The sequence below is a fragment of the Euprymna scolopes genome, chromosome 5 (genome assembly GCF_053919585.1).
Source record: "Euprymna scolopes isolate OS-2025 chromosome 5, ASM5391958v1, whole genome shotgun sequence".
NCBI lineage: Eukaryota > Metazoa > Mollusca > Cephalopoda > Sepiida > Sepiolidae > Euprymna > Euprymna scolopes.
In genome coordinates this window covers 2,553,522-2,568,241 of record NC_136486.1, presented here as the reverse complement: position 1 = coordinate 2,568,241, position 14,720 = coordinate 2,553,522, and the positions used below count along the sequence as shown (strand labels likewise).

Here is a 14,720-nt window from a genome sequence, read left to right as displayed (position 1 = left end):
TTTTTATTTCTATTCTAACGACATTTTTTTATATTTCTATTCTAACGACATTTATTTTATTTCTATTCTAACGACATTTTTTTTATTTCTATTCTAACGACATTTTTTTTATTTCTATTCTAACGACATTTTTTTTTATTTCTATTCTAACGACATTTTTTTTTATTTCTATTCTAACAACATTTTTTTTATTTCTATTCTAACGACATTTTTTTATATTTCTATTCTAACAACATTTTTTTTATTTCTATTCTAACGACATTTTTTTTATTTCTATTCTAACGACATTTTTTTTATTTCTATTCTAACAACATTGTTTTATTTCTATTCTAACGACATTTTTTTATATTTCTATTCTAACAACATTTTTTTTATTTCTATTCTAACGACATTTTTTTTATTTATATTCTAACGACATTTTTTTTATTTCTATTCTAACAACATTTTTTTTATTTCTATTCTAACAACATTTTTTTTATTTCTATTCTAACGACATTTTTTTTATTTCTATTCTTACAACATTTTTTTTATTTCTATTCTAACAACATTTTTTTTATTTCTATTCTAACGACATTTTTTTTATTTCTATTCTAACGACATTTTTTTTATTTCTATTCTAACGACATTTTTTTTTATTTCTATTCTAACGACATTTTTTTTTATTTCTATTCTAACAACATTTTTTTTATTTCTATTCTAACGACATTTTTTATATTTCTATTCTAACAACATTTTTTTTATTTCTATTCTAACGACATTTTTTTTATTTCTATTCTAACGACATTTTTTTTATTTCTATTCTAACAACATTTTTTTATTTCTATTCTAACGACATTTTTTTATATTTCTATTCTAACAACATTTTTTTATTTCAATTCTAACAACATTTTTTTATTTCTATTCTAACAACATTTTTTTTATTTCTATTCTAACGACATTTTTTTTATTTCTATTCTAACAACATTTTTTATTTCTATTCTAACGACATTTTTTATTTCTATTCTAACAATATTTTTTTATTTCTATTCTAACGACATTTTTTTTATTTCTATTCTAACAACATTTTTTTATTTCTATTCTAACGACATTTTTTTTATTTCTATTCTAACGACATTTTTTTATTTCTCTTCTAACGACATTTTTTTATTTCTATTCTAACAACATTTTTTTTATTTCTATTCTAACAACATTTTTTTATTTCTATTCTAACAACATTTTTTTATTTCTATTTTAACAACATTTTTTTTATTTTTATTCTAACGACATTTTTTTTTATTTCTATTCTAACGACATTTTTTTTATTTCTATTCTAACAACATTTTTTTATTTCTATTCTAACAACATTTTTTTATTTCTATTCTAACAACATTTTTTTATTTCTATTTTCACAACATTTTTTTATTTCTATTCTAACAACATTTTTTTTATTTCTATTCTAACAACATTTTTTTTATTTCTATTCTAACAACATTTTTTTATATTTCTATTCTAACAACATTTTTTTATTTCTATTCTAACGACATTTTTTTTATTTCTATTCTAACGACATTTTTTTTTTTTCGATTCTAACAACATTTTTTTTATTTTTATTCCAACGAAATTTTTTTTATTTCTATTCTAACGACATTTTTTTATTTCTATTCTAACAACATTTTTTTATTTCTATTCTAACGACATTTTTTTTTATTTCTATTCTAACGACATTTTTTTTTATTTCTATTCTAACGACATTTTTTTTATTTCTATTCTAACGACATTTTTTTTATTTCTATTCTAACGACATTTTTATTTCTATTCTAACAACATTTTTTTTATTTCTATTCTAACAACATTTTTTTATTTCTATTCTAACAACATTTTTTTATTTCTATTCTAACAACATTTTTTTTATTTCTATTCTAACGACATTTTTTTTTATTTCTATTCTAACGACATTTTTTTTATTTCTATTCTAACGACATTTTTTTTATTTCTATTCTAACGACATTTTTTTTTTTATTTCTAACAACATTTTTTTATATTTCTATTCTAACGACATTTTTTTATTTCTATTCTAACGACATTTTTTTTATTTCTATTCTAACGACATTTTTTTTTGTTTCTATTCTAACAACATTTTTTTTATTTCTATTCTAACGACATTTTTTTTATTTCTATTCTAACAACATTTTTTTTTATTTCTATTCTAACGACATTGTTTTATATTTCTATTCTAACATTTTTTTTATTTCTATTCTAACGACTTTTTTTTATTTCTATTCTAACGACATTTTTTTTTATTTCTATTCTAACGACATTTTTTTATTTCTATTCTAACGACATTGTTTTTATTTCTATTCTAACGACATTTTTTTTAATTTCTATTCTAACGACATTTTTTTTATTTCTATTCTAACGACATTTTTTTTATTTCTATTCTAACGACATTTTTTTTATTTCTATTCTAACAACATTTTTTTTATTTCTATTCTAACGTCATTTTTTTATTTCTATTCTAACGACATTTTTTTTATTTCTATTCTAACAACATTTTTTTTATTTCTATTCTAACAACATTTTTTTTATTTCTATTCTAACGACATTTTTTTTATTTCTATTCTAACGACATTTTTTTTATTTCTATTCTAACGACATTTTTTTCATGTCTATTCTAACGACATTTTTTTTTATTTCTATTCTAACAACATTTTTTTTATTTCTATTCGAACGACATTTTTTTATATTTCTATTCTAACGACATTTTTTTTATTTCTATTCTAACGACATTTTTGTTATTTCTATTCTAACAACATTTTTTTATTTCTATTCTAACAACATTTTTTTATTTCTATTCTAACGACATTTTTTTATATTTCTATTCTAACAACATTTTTTTTATTTCTATTCTAACGACATTTTTTTTATTTCTATTCTAACAACATTTTTTTTATTTCTATTCTAACAACATTTTTTTTATTTCTATTCTAACGACATTTTTTTTATTTCTATTCTAACAACATTTTTTTTATTTCTATTCTAACAACATTTTTTTTATTTCTATTCTAACGACATTTTTTTTATTTCTATTCTAACGACATTTTTTTTATTTCTATTCTAACGACATTTTTTTTTATTTCTATTCTAACGACATTTTTTTTTATTTCTATTCTAACAACATTTTTTTTATTTCTATTCTAACGACATTTTTTTATATTTCTATTCTAACAACATTTTTTTTATTTCTATTCTAACGACATTTTTTTTATTTCTATTCTAACGACATTTTTTTTATTTCTATTCTAACAACATTTTTTTATTTCTATTCTAACGACATTTTTTTATATTTCTATTCTAACAACATTTTTTTTATTTCTATTCTAACAACATTTTTTTTATTTCTATTCTAACAACATTTTTTTTATTTCTATTCTAACAACATTTTTTTTATTTCTATTCTAACGACATTTTTTTTATTTCTATTCTAACAACATTTTTTTATTTCTATTCTAACGACATTTTTTTATATTTCTATTCTAACGACATTTTTTTTATTTCTATTCTAACGACATTTTTTTTATTTCTATTCTAACGACATTTTTTTTATTTCTATTCTAACGACATTTTTTTTATTTCTATTCTAACGACATTTTTTTTATTTCTATTCTAACGACATTTTTTTTTATTTCTATTCTAACGACATTTTTTTTTATTTCTATTCTAACGACATTTTTTTCTTATCGAAATAATTTGTTATTCTCTTAACCTTGTCGCCAGTTCGATTGTCTGACACATACACCTTTATCTGGGACATCCGACGTTGCCCGGGCCATGATATCCAACATTAATTGTACTACTTTTAATGCTCAGCTCAGTTTACTATACGATTTAAGACTAATGTGCTACCCCCCCATTGATCAATTCATAGGGAAATCTCATCTCTGAACGGAAATTGTGATTTTTTAAAGATATAGGATGCATTTTGTTGTAATTTTCTCACGCGGTAGAGGGAGATCGCCTTCTTTGCAGCAGCCTTGTCAATACCCTCAATGTATTTGTTTCAGTTCATGTTTCCTATGAATGTTACAACTAATTATGATGATGCTTAGAGTCTCAATACTCATGCACAGAAGTGAACCAAATTTGAATAGAATATCATTGGAATGCCAGGCATCAGAATTATACTACTTTTTATGCTTGAGAGACAATGGATACATCTTGACTGCACGTATTATTGTGAAGGAAGAGTTGCATGACTCTTAACTACATCCCCTGAACCAGCATTGTTTGATTCCAGTGGCAAGGAGAAATTCAGAATGAGTAGAAACAATGCCGAGATAAACGGAGAGTATATAGAGATACCTTCCCAAGTGGTCACTAGTTTAAAACTGACCAGACACATCACTTAACTTCGGTGTCAACGTGATCATGTACTACTGCTGCTACTACTACTACTACTACTCTGATGACACTTGTGACCCGGACTCCAGAAAACAACACTGATTGTTGTCATTGAGCTCTCTCTGATGATGACGATGATGATAACTCCTCTAACAGAGCACAAATACATAGAAAAGGCGAAATGATGTCACCGGTACAAAAGAAAGGCTATAAAAAGAGAAAGAGCATGTTAGAGAGACGATCACATTAGAGACGTGGATGTCGTTCGAGATCACATTAGAAGCATGGATGATGACGTTCGAGAGCACTTCACGTTTTTAGCCCATTATAAATTGTCAAATGTTTATAGTCTGTTGATTTCGAATGATTACTTTATGCCAAATTTATGGTTGAATTTGTGCAGATTTTCCATGAAATACTAATCCCTCTTAATCCTTAAATGTGCTTCAAACCGATGTCATAATATTCCATTCATGCACTTTATCATAACAACAGTTCATACAAAATGTTAAGCCAGACTGACCCAGAAGTTTACAAGCAAAAAAATGTCTAGGGAAAATTTTATATAGGTTTTATTATTCGAACAAAAATATTTTGACTTGACGGTTATTTTTTTTTTTTTTTACTCATACTGTGTGTGTTGTCTTTTCAGGAACTTGAATTTTGGGGCCTAACGGAATTGGATATTGAACCCTGTTGCTGGGGAGATTACAGTAAATTTAAAGACAACCGAGAAATGTTAATGGCGTTAGATGATAATTTCACGAATGAAACAACCTGGGATATGACGGAGGAAAAACGAAGTAAAAGAGAACGTATTATACACAAGGTTTGTCAGTTTATGGAGGAACCGGATTCATCAATTGGTGCCAAAGTAAGAATTGAATTTGTTTTTAAATTTGCTTTTACATTTTTTTTTTTTTTGCTTTTAAACGGGCTTGTGATGATCCGAATGTTGGACATATTCAGAGAATGCGTTATATTTGATACCGGGAGTTCTGGCAGAGTTTCAGATGCGAAATACTGTAGTATTATCTTAGCATGTTGCGAAATACTGTAGTATTATCTTAGCATGTTGCAGCAACGCTGAAGATGTGCTAGTCGACGATTATTATGATTATTCAAGACAAAAGTTTTGTCAGCTGAAATATGTTTTAGAAGAATCAGAATATTTGGAATTAATATTTATTTACATTACTTTAGGAATGTAATTTAATAATGTTATAACGATTTAGTTGAAAGCTTAGAATAATGAGATGTAAAAATAGCAGCTGATATCATATACTAACTTGCTTGAAAGACACGTATCAGTAGTCAAGAATTGAGAGTCAGAGGGAGCAGACGCGGTCGGAGAGAGGGATAAAGGCGACAGTGGACAGTAATGCTTCCGAGTGTCGGTTGGCACTAACCCTATTCGGGTTCAACTGGCTTCCTCCAAAGGAGGAAGTTTCATAAGAGTATGAAATTCACGAGCGGTCCCCAGTCGCTTGTATATCTCGTTAGGGGAGATGACGACGTTAGGTTTTTGCAACTCTTGCAGGGAGGTGTCGATGTCTTCCTACATACTAATACAGCGCCTGGAATTCCCAAATTGGTCACCCATTTTAGTAATAACCAGGCTCAACGTTGCTTAACGTTGGTGATCTGACGGAAACCAATGTGTCAACATGATTATGCCGTATAATGCCTTCGAGCAAGGGAAAATGTCAGTAGTAAGAATCTAGGACCAGCGTTACAACTTTCCAATAAGGGGAAACATCCGGAGTAAAACAAAGGGGGAGGGGAACATCCGGAATAAAGCTGCTGTAAATACCACTGACACTTTGAGTTGTACGAATCTCCATCCGTCAAATCAAGACTAAAGATGGACCAGGTATGTTCCTTCATTAACCGATATAAAACCAGTGAGACTGTTGTATTTATTTGGTTCCCCACGTAGCAAATTAGGCACAAGGCCGTTTTTTAATGTGGAGATGGAGGGAGGGGGGGAAGGGGGTACCAGCTCCCGAGAGGTGGGAAATGGGAGCTGGATTAGAAAACCCCAGAGACTGTTATTTTTTCCTTAATGTTATAATTATTAAATGTCCTGCTTAAACTATCATTAGACGATCAATGGGCAGATTCAAATATTCACGTCATAGAGATGATTGTGACACGTATATACACTCTCGTACAACCTGATCACTAGAAGACACATGTGTATGTGTTATACAGAACCCCACTATGTGAGATGAATTTTAGTATCTGTAGTATCTGTTCTACTACTACACGTTTCTGTGTTCGTTCAATGAAGTAGAAATTCTTGTAGATTAACACAATTTTTATTTTTGTACTAAACTAAACTGAACTTTTTTTAGTGGTGCTACATTTTCTTCACATTAAAAAACGACCTTTAATTCTGCCTTCGTGGTGTGGCAAGAAAATAGGGGCACACCAGTGAAAGTACGTTCGTCATAGGCATTAATAAAATAATTAAAATAGGAATTACGATACTTCAAGTCGAGCGGCAGGTGTGAGAAGATGATTTCAATGCGATTCATGAATCAACCGATGTGACAGTAGGTGACATTCATTTCCTTGATTTCTTTAGTTGGGATCGTTAATGATACATGAGAGAGGAAGTGCCAAGAATCGTCTTGACAATTCCTGTCAGTTGAAGATACGTCATCGACAATCAGTCCAACGAAAACTGTGTGTAAACTCCTTCCTAGTTATAGTGGTTATAGCTAGTCGGGTGTTTTTTGTAAAAGTTTGGCAAGAGGGAACCATAGATTGGAGTTCAGTCAAGCACTTGCCATAGAAAATAACGATAGAGCAGAAAAAGGTTTGCAACGTATTTTCTGTGAAAGCACTTTCCATGCTCTCTTCAGTATTGTTCGATGCAGTTCTAGTATGCGCACTGTTCTATACTTCATTTTTGTCTTTGGAAAAGGTTGGGTGATCATCAATTGCCTGAAGCACCCATATCAGCAAATATCGGCGTGACTATTCAGGCATTCTAGTGCGCTCACCTTTCTATCCCATCATTGTGCTGCATCATCTCCCCTCTAGGGGAAGATTAATACCATGATACACGAATGAATAAAGTGAATAAAAAGTCTTCTACTTTATTTCATATGAGTTGTGTTGTGTATTGCCTTACTGAAACAATGAGTTGTGTTGTGTATTGCCTTACTGAAACAATGAGTTGTGTTGTGTATTGCCTTACTGAAAAAATGAGTTGTGTTGTGTATTGCCTTACTGCAAAAAATGAGTTGTGTTGTGTATTGCCTTACTGAAAAAATGAGTTGTGTTGTGTATTTCCTTACTGAAAAAATGAGTTGTGTTGTGTATTGCCTTACTGAAACAATGAGTTTTGTTGTGTATTTCCTTACTGAAAAAATGAGTCGTGTTGTGTATTGCCTTACTGAAAAAATGAGTTGTGTTGTGTATTGCCTTACTGAAAAAATGAGTTGTGTTGTGTATTTCCTTACTGAAACAATGAGTTGTGTTGTGTATTGCCTTACTGAAAAAATGAGTTGTGTTGTGTATTTCCTTACTGAAAAAATGAGTTGTGTTGTGTATTTCCTTACTGAAAAAATGAGTTGTGTTGTGTATTTCCTTACTGAAAAAATGAGTTGTGTTGTGTATTTCCTTACTGAAAAAATGAGTTGTGTTGTGTATTGCCTTACTGAAACAATGAGTTGTGTTGTGTATTGCCTTACTGAAACAATGAGTTGTGTTGTGTATTGCCTTACTGAAAAAATGAGTTGTGTTGTGTATTTCCTTACTGAAAAAATGAGTTGTGTTGTGTATTGCCTTACTGAAGCACTGAGTTGTGTTGTGTATTGCCTTACTGAAAAAATGAGTTGTGTTGTGTATTGCCTTACTGAAAAAATGAGTCGTGTTGTGTATTGCCTTACTGAAAAAATGAGTTGTGTTGTGTATTGCCTTACTGAAAAAATGAGTTGTGTTGTGTATTGCCTTACTGAAAAAATGAGTTGTGTTGTGTATTTCCTTACTGAAAAAATGAGTTGTGTTGTGTATTTCCTTACTGAAAAAATGAGTTGTGTTGTGTATTGCCTTACTGAAAAAATGAGTTGTGTTGTGTATTTCCTTACTGAAAAAATGAGTTGTGTTGTGTATTTCCTTACTGAAACAATGAGTTGTGTTGTGTATTGCCTTACTGAAACAATGAGTTGTGTTGTGTATTGCCTTACTGAAAAAATGAGTTGTGTTGTGTATTGCCTTACTGAAACAATGAGTTGTGTTGTGTATTGCCTTACTGAAAAAATGAGTTGTGTTGTGTATTGCCTTACTGAAAAAATGAGTTGTGTTGTGTATTGCCTTACTGAAAAAATTAGTTGTGTTGTGTATTGTCTTACTGAAGCAATGAGTTGTGTTGTGTATTGCCTTACTGAAACAATGAGTTGTGTTGTGTATTGCCTTACTGAAACAATGGGTTGTGTATGTCCGTTTAAAACAATATCTTCGTCTTTTATTTTGTTTCCGCTTTTATTTCTTACTATCAGGCCACCCAGCATTACCCGGTCATAAAATAAGCTTAAATATGATATTTTAATTAATGCAGATTTCGTATTTATTATTATATTATATTGAACCCAATATATAGTAATGATTTTAAAAGTTTAAAAAAACGACACGTGTACCACCAGCGAGAATCGAAATCAAAATGTTTAGCTTACGATTTATTTTTTCTTTGACGTTAATGCCTGAGATATGAAAGCATGTTTGCTGCAAGGCTAAAAATTAAAACAGTAACCAATAGGTTACGCATGCAAATTTGTAATGCCGTGGTTCGACGTTCACCTGGGAAAATCCATTTCTTTAATTCCACATTTTGCACCGATTTTCCCCGGTTAAAACCCAAATATAAAGTTTCGCATGAGTTCGAATACCATATATATTAAGTTTCAAGTCTGTAGACTAAAAACAGACGGAGGAGTTTAGTACGCAAAATCTTTTAAACAAGTATAAATCATGTAGAATACCTGCATGAACATAATTACACGTAATAGTTAACTAATGATGATCATCCCATAAAAAACTGAAAAACCTAATAGGGAATTAATTAAAATGAATGTTATAAAGAATATGCCAGTTACTGAGATCTTTCGCAGGTGAATGCAATTCCACGACCCATATATAAAAAAATTGTATTTTTTTAATAGAAAAAAGGGACTTTAATATGAATTTCAATACACAAAAACCCAAATTTATAGGAGTCTAGATTATAGAGCCAATTCTCTGTTCAGTATTTTCCAATATATAATGATTTTAAAAGTTATGAAAAAATACGCTTTAGGTACCATCCGTTTAATCCTTCATCCTTAGCAGGTCTTTATCGCTTCAGCGTCGTAAACGTCTCAGCTACGGACAGATGGATACGAAAGATCAAAAAGTAACTGACATATATAAGAGCAGTTCCGCCCGGCTTTGCTCGGCCTTATGTACTGTTCATAACTTTATATGCATATATATATATTTAAAAGTGTGAATATGTACGGTAATGCCTTTCTATATTATAGATTTCTTTAACTACTATAGTGAAAAATGGGTAGAGACCGCAACGTCAAAATCTTTTTAAATTTGACCCCAATTTTGACCTCTTAACATTTATTGTTTTGGGCTCAAATTAAATTAAAATGTTTGGCCAAGTAACCTACGATCTAAAAGTTCAAGTGTTTAGACCCAAAATTGGTGGAGGAGTTTAGTAGAGTTTGCAAAGGTCAACTATGTAAACTTTGACCTTTTGCCAGCCAAATTTTTGCCCAAAAACTGATTAAAATTACCGAAAATTGACAGAATTATTTGGTAGGGCAGCAGACACAAACACACACATACACATAAATTTTCATTTTTCTAGATAGATAGATAGATAGATAGATAGATAGATAGATACTATATTTATATATATATATATATATATATATATATATATATATATACATAATATATACGTAGGGTCGTTACCTATTGACACATGGAATTTTCTTATAATTTTCGGCACAGATAAAAAGTAAGGGACGTTGTTGATAGTGGTTGTAGCTAGTTTTTTTTACTAAGGAATCACCACTTATCAAGGCCCAGATGACACTCGAGGATAAAGGGTAAAGAATGTACAGTAGTCAAACGGACAATATGATAGTAATCGTTAGAAGTGTACATTTAGTAATTTGGATTACTTAAGGGGAACGTCTTATCAAGAACTTGTTTACGTTGGACTTGAAGACGACCATATTGTAGTCAGCTGGAAAACAGGTAAAAAGAAAGAGAGTTCCAAAAGAGGTGCAGTTCTAAGAAAGAAACTTTGTTCATGGAATCTACGTTTAGGTTTAGGCACAGATAAAGAGTGGGGGAAATTATTGATAGTGTTTTCAGCTAGACGAGTGTTTCTCGTGAAAGTTTGGCGAGGGGGAACCACAGATTGGATCTCAGGCGAGCACTTGCCATGAAAATAACGAGAACGTAGAGACAGACTCGCAACGTCTCTTCTGTGAGAAAGGGGTTGCAAGGAAGAGAAAAGAGCATCCCCTACGAGGCTACGAAGTCTATTCTGAACTCTATCAAGGCAGGATATGTACTTTCTAGCAGCTCCTACCCAGATGTGGTAACAATACTCCATGCTTAGACGTACTTGGCTCTTATATAGGTAGAGAATTGCATCAGCAGGTATATATCTACTGTATCGATACAAGAATTCCACTATTTTTTCAGTGGCCTTGGCAACGAATTTGATGTACGTGTTCCATTTTAGATCAGGAGTAAAGGTCAAGCCCAGAAGCTTGTCAAAATATGGAGCCTCCTCAAGACGATGAGTGTTTTACAGGGGTGGAGGTGGATTGAATTATTCTCTGCTCTCTTGTTTGTTATATGTTTTACGTTTTAACAACTGTATCTACATAACTGTAGCTATAAAGCCGATTTTCTTTTCTTTCTCTTTAATATCTAGATCCAGGCAATCATTTCAATGTGCTTTGTCTTTCTTTCTATCGGAGTCTATTGTTTGGAAACCCACGAATGGTTTCGTGTGACGGTGGACGAACATAGTGATAAAGAGATGAATGAGACAACTTGCTCTTGCAGTAGCCATGGTAACGTGTGCACGGTGACCTTCAAAAAAATCGCCAAAAAGAACACAGTCCCTCATCAAGCGATGGTGTACGTCGACTACATCTGTGTCGCTTACTTCTCGCTGGAATTTGTGCTTCGCTTCAGCGTCACTCCGAGGAAGCTGGAGTTCCTTCGTTCTTTTCTTAACATCATTGACGTCATGTGCCTCCTGCCGCACTTCATATCGATCACCTTGCAGAGCTTCGGCGACATTGGTACGCTACTTAAGATCTTCATCGTCATGCGAATCGTCCGCATCCTCCGGATTTTTAAGCTAATGAAACACTACAGCGCCTTTAAAATCCTCGCCTACACGATAAAGGTGAGCACTCGCGAACTTTTCCTGCTCGTCATCTTCCTCTTTACGGGGGTGTTGATATTCGCCTGCGTAATCTACCATGTCGAAGAAGAGACGTTCTCCAGCATCCCCATCGGTTTCTGGTGGGCTCTAGTGACCATGACGACAGTTGGTTACGGGGACAAGGTTCCGAAAACGGAATTCGGTTACCTCGTTGGGTCAATTTGCGCCTTGTGCGGAGTGCTTACTGTTGCCTTCACCGTGCCTATTGTCGTCAACAATTTCACTCTGTATTACTCACATGCCCAGTCGCGCATTCGACTGCCGCACGAGAAACGAAATGAATTGAAAAAGAAGATGTCACGACGAAGTAAGACATCAAGCAAAATGGACCCTGACGCAGACAGTCCGATCAGTCATATGACGAAAACTGAATTGGAACCCAAACCGCCTGATGATTCGGACCAGCAAATTCAACTAAAATCCAAGCAACTTAGCATCACCCAACCGCGCCCTCGACCCCAAAGCAGCGGTTATTTTTCTGGGAGTTCTGACCAAAGTTCTTCAAACCGAGGCACAGTCGGCTCACCAGTTTGGTCTGAAGAGGAACCGGTAATCAAATCAAATCGGGTTTCTTTCACTGCCAGGGACGTGAAACATATCGATGTCTCCTTGAATGAGAGCAAAAGCTTGGCTGTCGCTGACGACTTGCAAGCGACTGGTGATAGAATCAAAACCATATCAGAGACAGTGTCTGAAACAGCATCGGATGCGTTTCCAGATATCCCAGGAACTCCACTCGGATCGGAAGATGATAAGGTAAGTATGATACTTGTCTATGCATAAGCATTATTGTTTCTGCTTGCATCACAGTATTTATGAAGCTTTGCAATGAAGTTTCCAGTGAATATTGCCTTTTAAGTCTCATTTTATTTTTTATCGAATAGGAAAAATTTTGTTCTTTTTATTTGTATCTATTTTGCGGCATATCAACTTCTTTATATATATGGCATAATCACGTTGACACACCGGTTTTTGTTAGATCATCAAAGTTAAGCAACGTTGAGCCTGGCCAGTACTAGATGGGTGACCAATTTGGGAATTCCAGACGCTGTTGCAAAAACCTAACCATCTATTTTAACGGGGATTTACATGCGACTGGGGACCGTTTGTGAATTTCATACTGCTATGGAATTTTCACCTTTGGAGAAAGTCGATTAAACCCGCATAGGATAATTTCTATTTTCCACATATCATATTTACAGCATATCAACTCTTTTGGATTGTGGCATTTAAGCTTTTTGATAACTGAATTTAAATTAATAATATTTTATCGAAAAACATGCACTTTTTTCGAACTAATGTTATAATACATAACGATTTATAATATCTTATATAATACAAAAATATTTATATCCAATTTCGCATTGGAAAGTTTCAGAAGAACATGAATTTTTCTTATGAGTTTCCGAAAGTTTAGTGGCTTTTTAATAGTCAGCAATTATCCAAAAATCCAATTAAATCTGCCTTATTCAAAAACCATCGATATTTATCTTTTGGAGTATTTAAGGCCTTTTTATGCCTTGGACTTATTACTGTCATTATGGCTATATACATTTTAATTATTGTAATAATTATTATATATTACTAGCAGGGAGACCCGACGTTGCCCGGAATCGGATGATGAGCGAAATTCCACACTTCTAATTCTTTTATTGTCATGAAAATTAGTAATTTCCCCCATTTTTCAATAAAATCGATTGATTGCCTACTCCAGTCAGAGATCCTCCGCGGTGTCTGAGGAGGAACTTTCACGTGCCTCATCGCAGTAACTTATTCTACAATACATTGTAATCTACATTACACTGTAGAGAATCTACTGTTGATTTTATAAAATTATTTTTATATAATAGCTCGAATTTAAGTATAAAATCCAAAAGTCAAGTATCATGCTTAAATTGTGTGCTAAACAAAAGCATTCATTTCGAATACGTCCATGTCTTATCAAAGAACCTACTGTTGATTTTATACGCGGGGGTTTTCTGCTTGCGCGGTGATAAAACTCCTCAACTGCACTTTGGGTGTTAGGCTGTATAAGGGTTTTAAGTTTGTTCATTCTTTAATTGGATTTTTTCGATTTTCGATACTTATCGAGGGCATTCCGATACGAACTCTATCTAAAAGCACTCTCACACACATAAAGTATATCTGTGTAAATTTTTAAAATAAATCGGCCTAGCAGTTTCGGGGTCCATAGAAAACTTACACGCACACACAGAGGCAGATTACGTTTTATAATCAATTAGCGATAGAGATTATAATTATAATATTGTTTTTATTTTTACTTTTTCAATGTTTTTATTATTATTATTATTATTATTATTATTATTATTATTATTATTATTGTTGTTGTTGTTGCTGTTGATGTTGTTATTGTCGTCGTCGTCGTCATCATCATCATCATCGTTGTTATTATTATTATTATTATTATTATTATTATTATTATTATTATTATTGTTGTTGTTATTGTTATTGTTATTGTTATTGTTGTATTATTATTGTTATTGTTATTGTTGTTATTATTATTATTATTATTATTATTATTATTATTATTATTAACAACAACAACAACAACAACAACAACAACAGCCCCAAGATTCATAATTTTTTCAACTGCATTAATGCGTCAAGGAGATAGGAGGACGTCGACACCTCTCTGCAAAAACTGCAAAAAAAAAAAACCTAACGTCGTCATCTCTCTTAAGCGGCATATACATGCAACTGGGGATCGTTTGTGAACTTGATATCCCATGTAACTTCATTCTACGGGGAAATCCTGTTTAACCCGCCTAGAGTGAACGCTGCTATCCTTTTTACTATATAGATATCGGCATCAGTAGAGCTGTGATTGAAGAGAGAAAAAAGTAAATCC

At 31.8% G+C, this 14,720-nt stretch overlaps 1 protein-coding gene across 1 annotated transcript in view; it reads left to right on the top strand.

Annotated features, from left to right (window-relative positions):
* Positions 1-14,720, top strand: part of LOC145277076 (potassium voltage-gated channel protein Shaw-like) — a 147,892-nt gene that overhangs the window by 93,403 nt on the left and 39,769 nt on the right. Inside the window, exons 2-3 of the mRNA XM_080128740.1 lie at positions 5,030-5,251; positions 11,330-12,607. Of these exons, the coding sequence (XP_079984866.1) occupies positions 5,030-5,251; positions 11,330-12,607 (1,500 nt within the window). The remainder of the gene's footprint in view (positions 1-5,029; positions 5,252-11,329; positions 12,608-14,720) is intronic.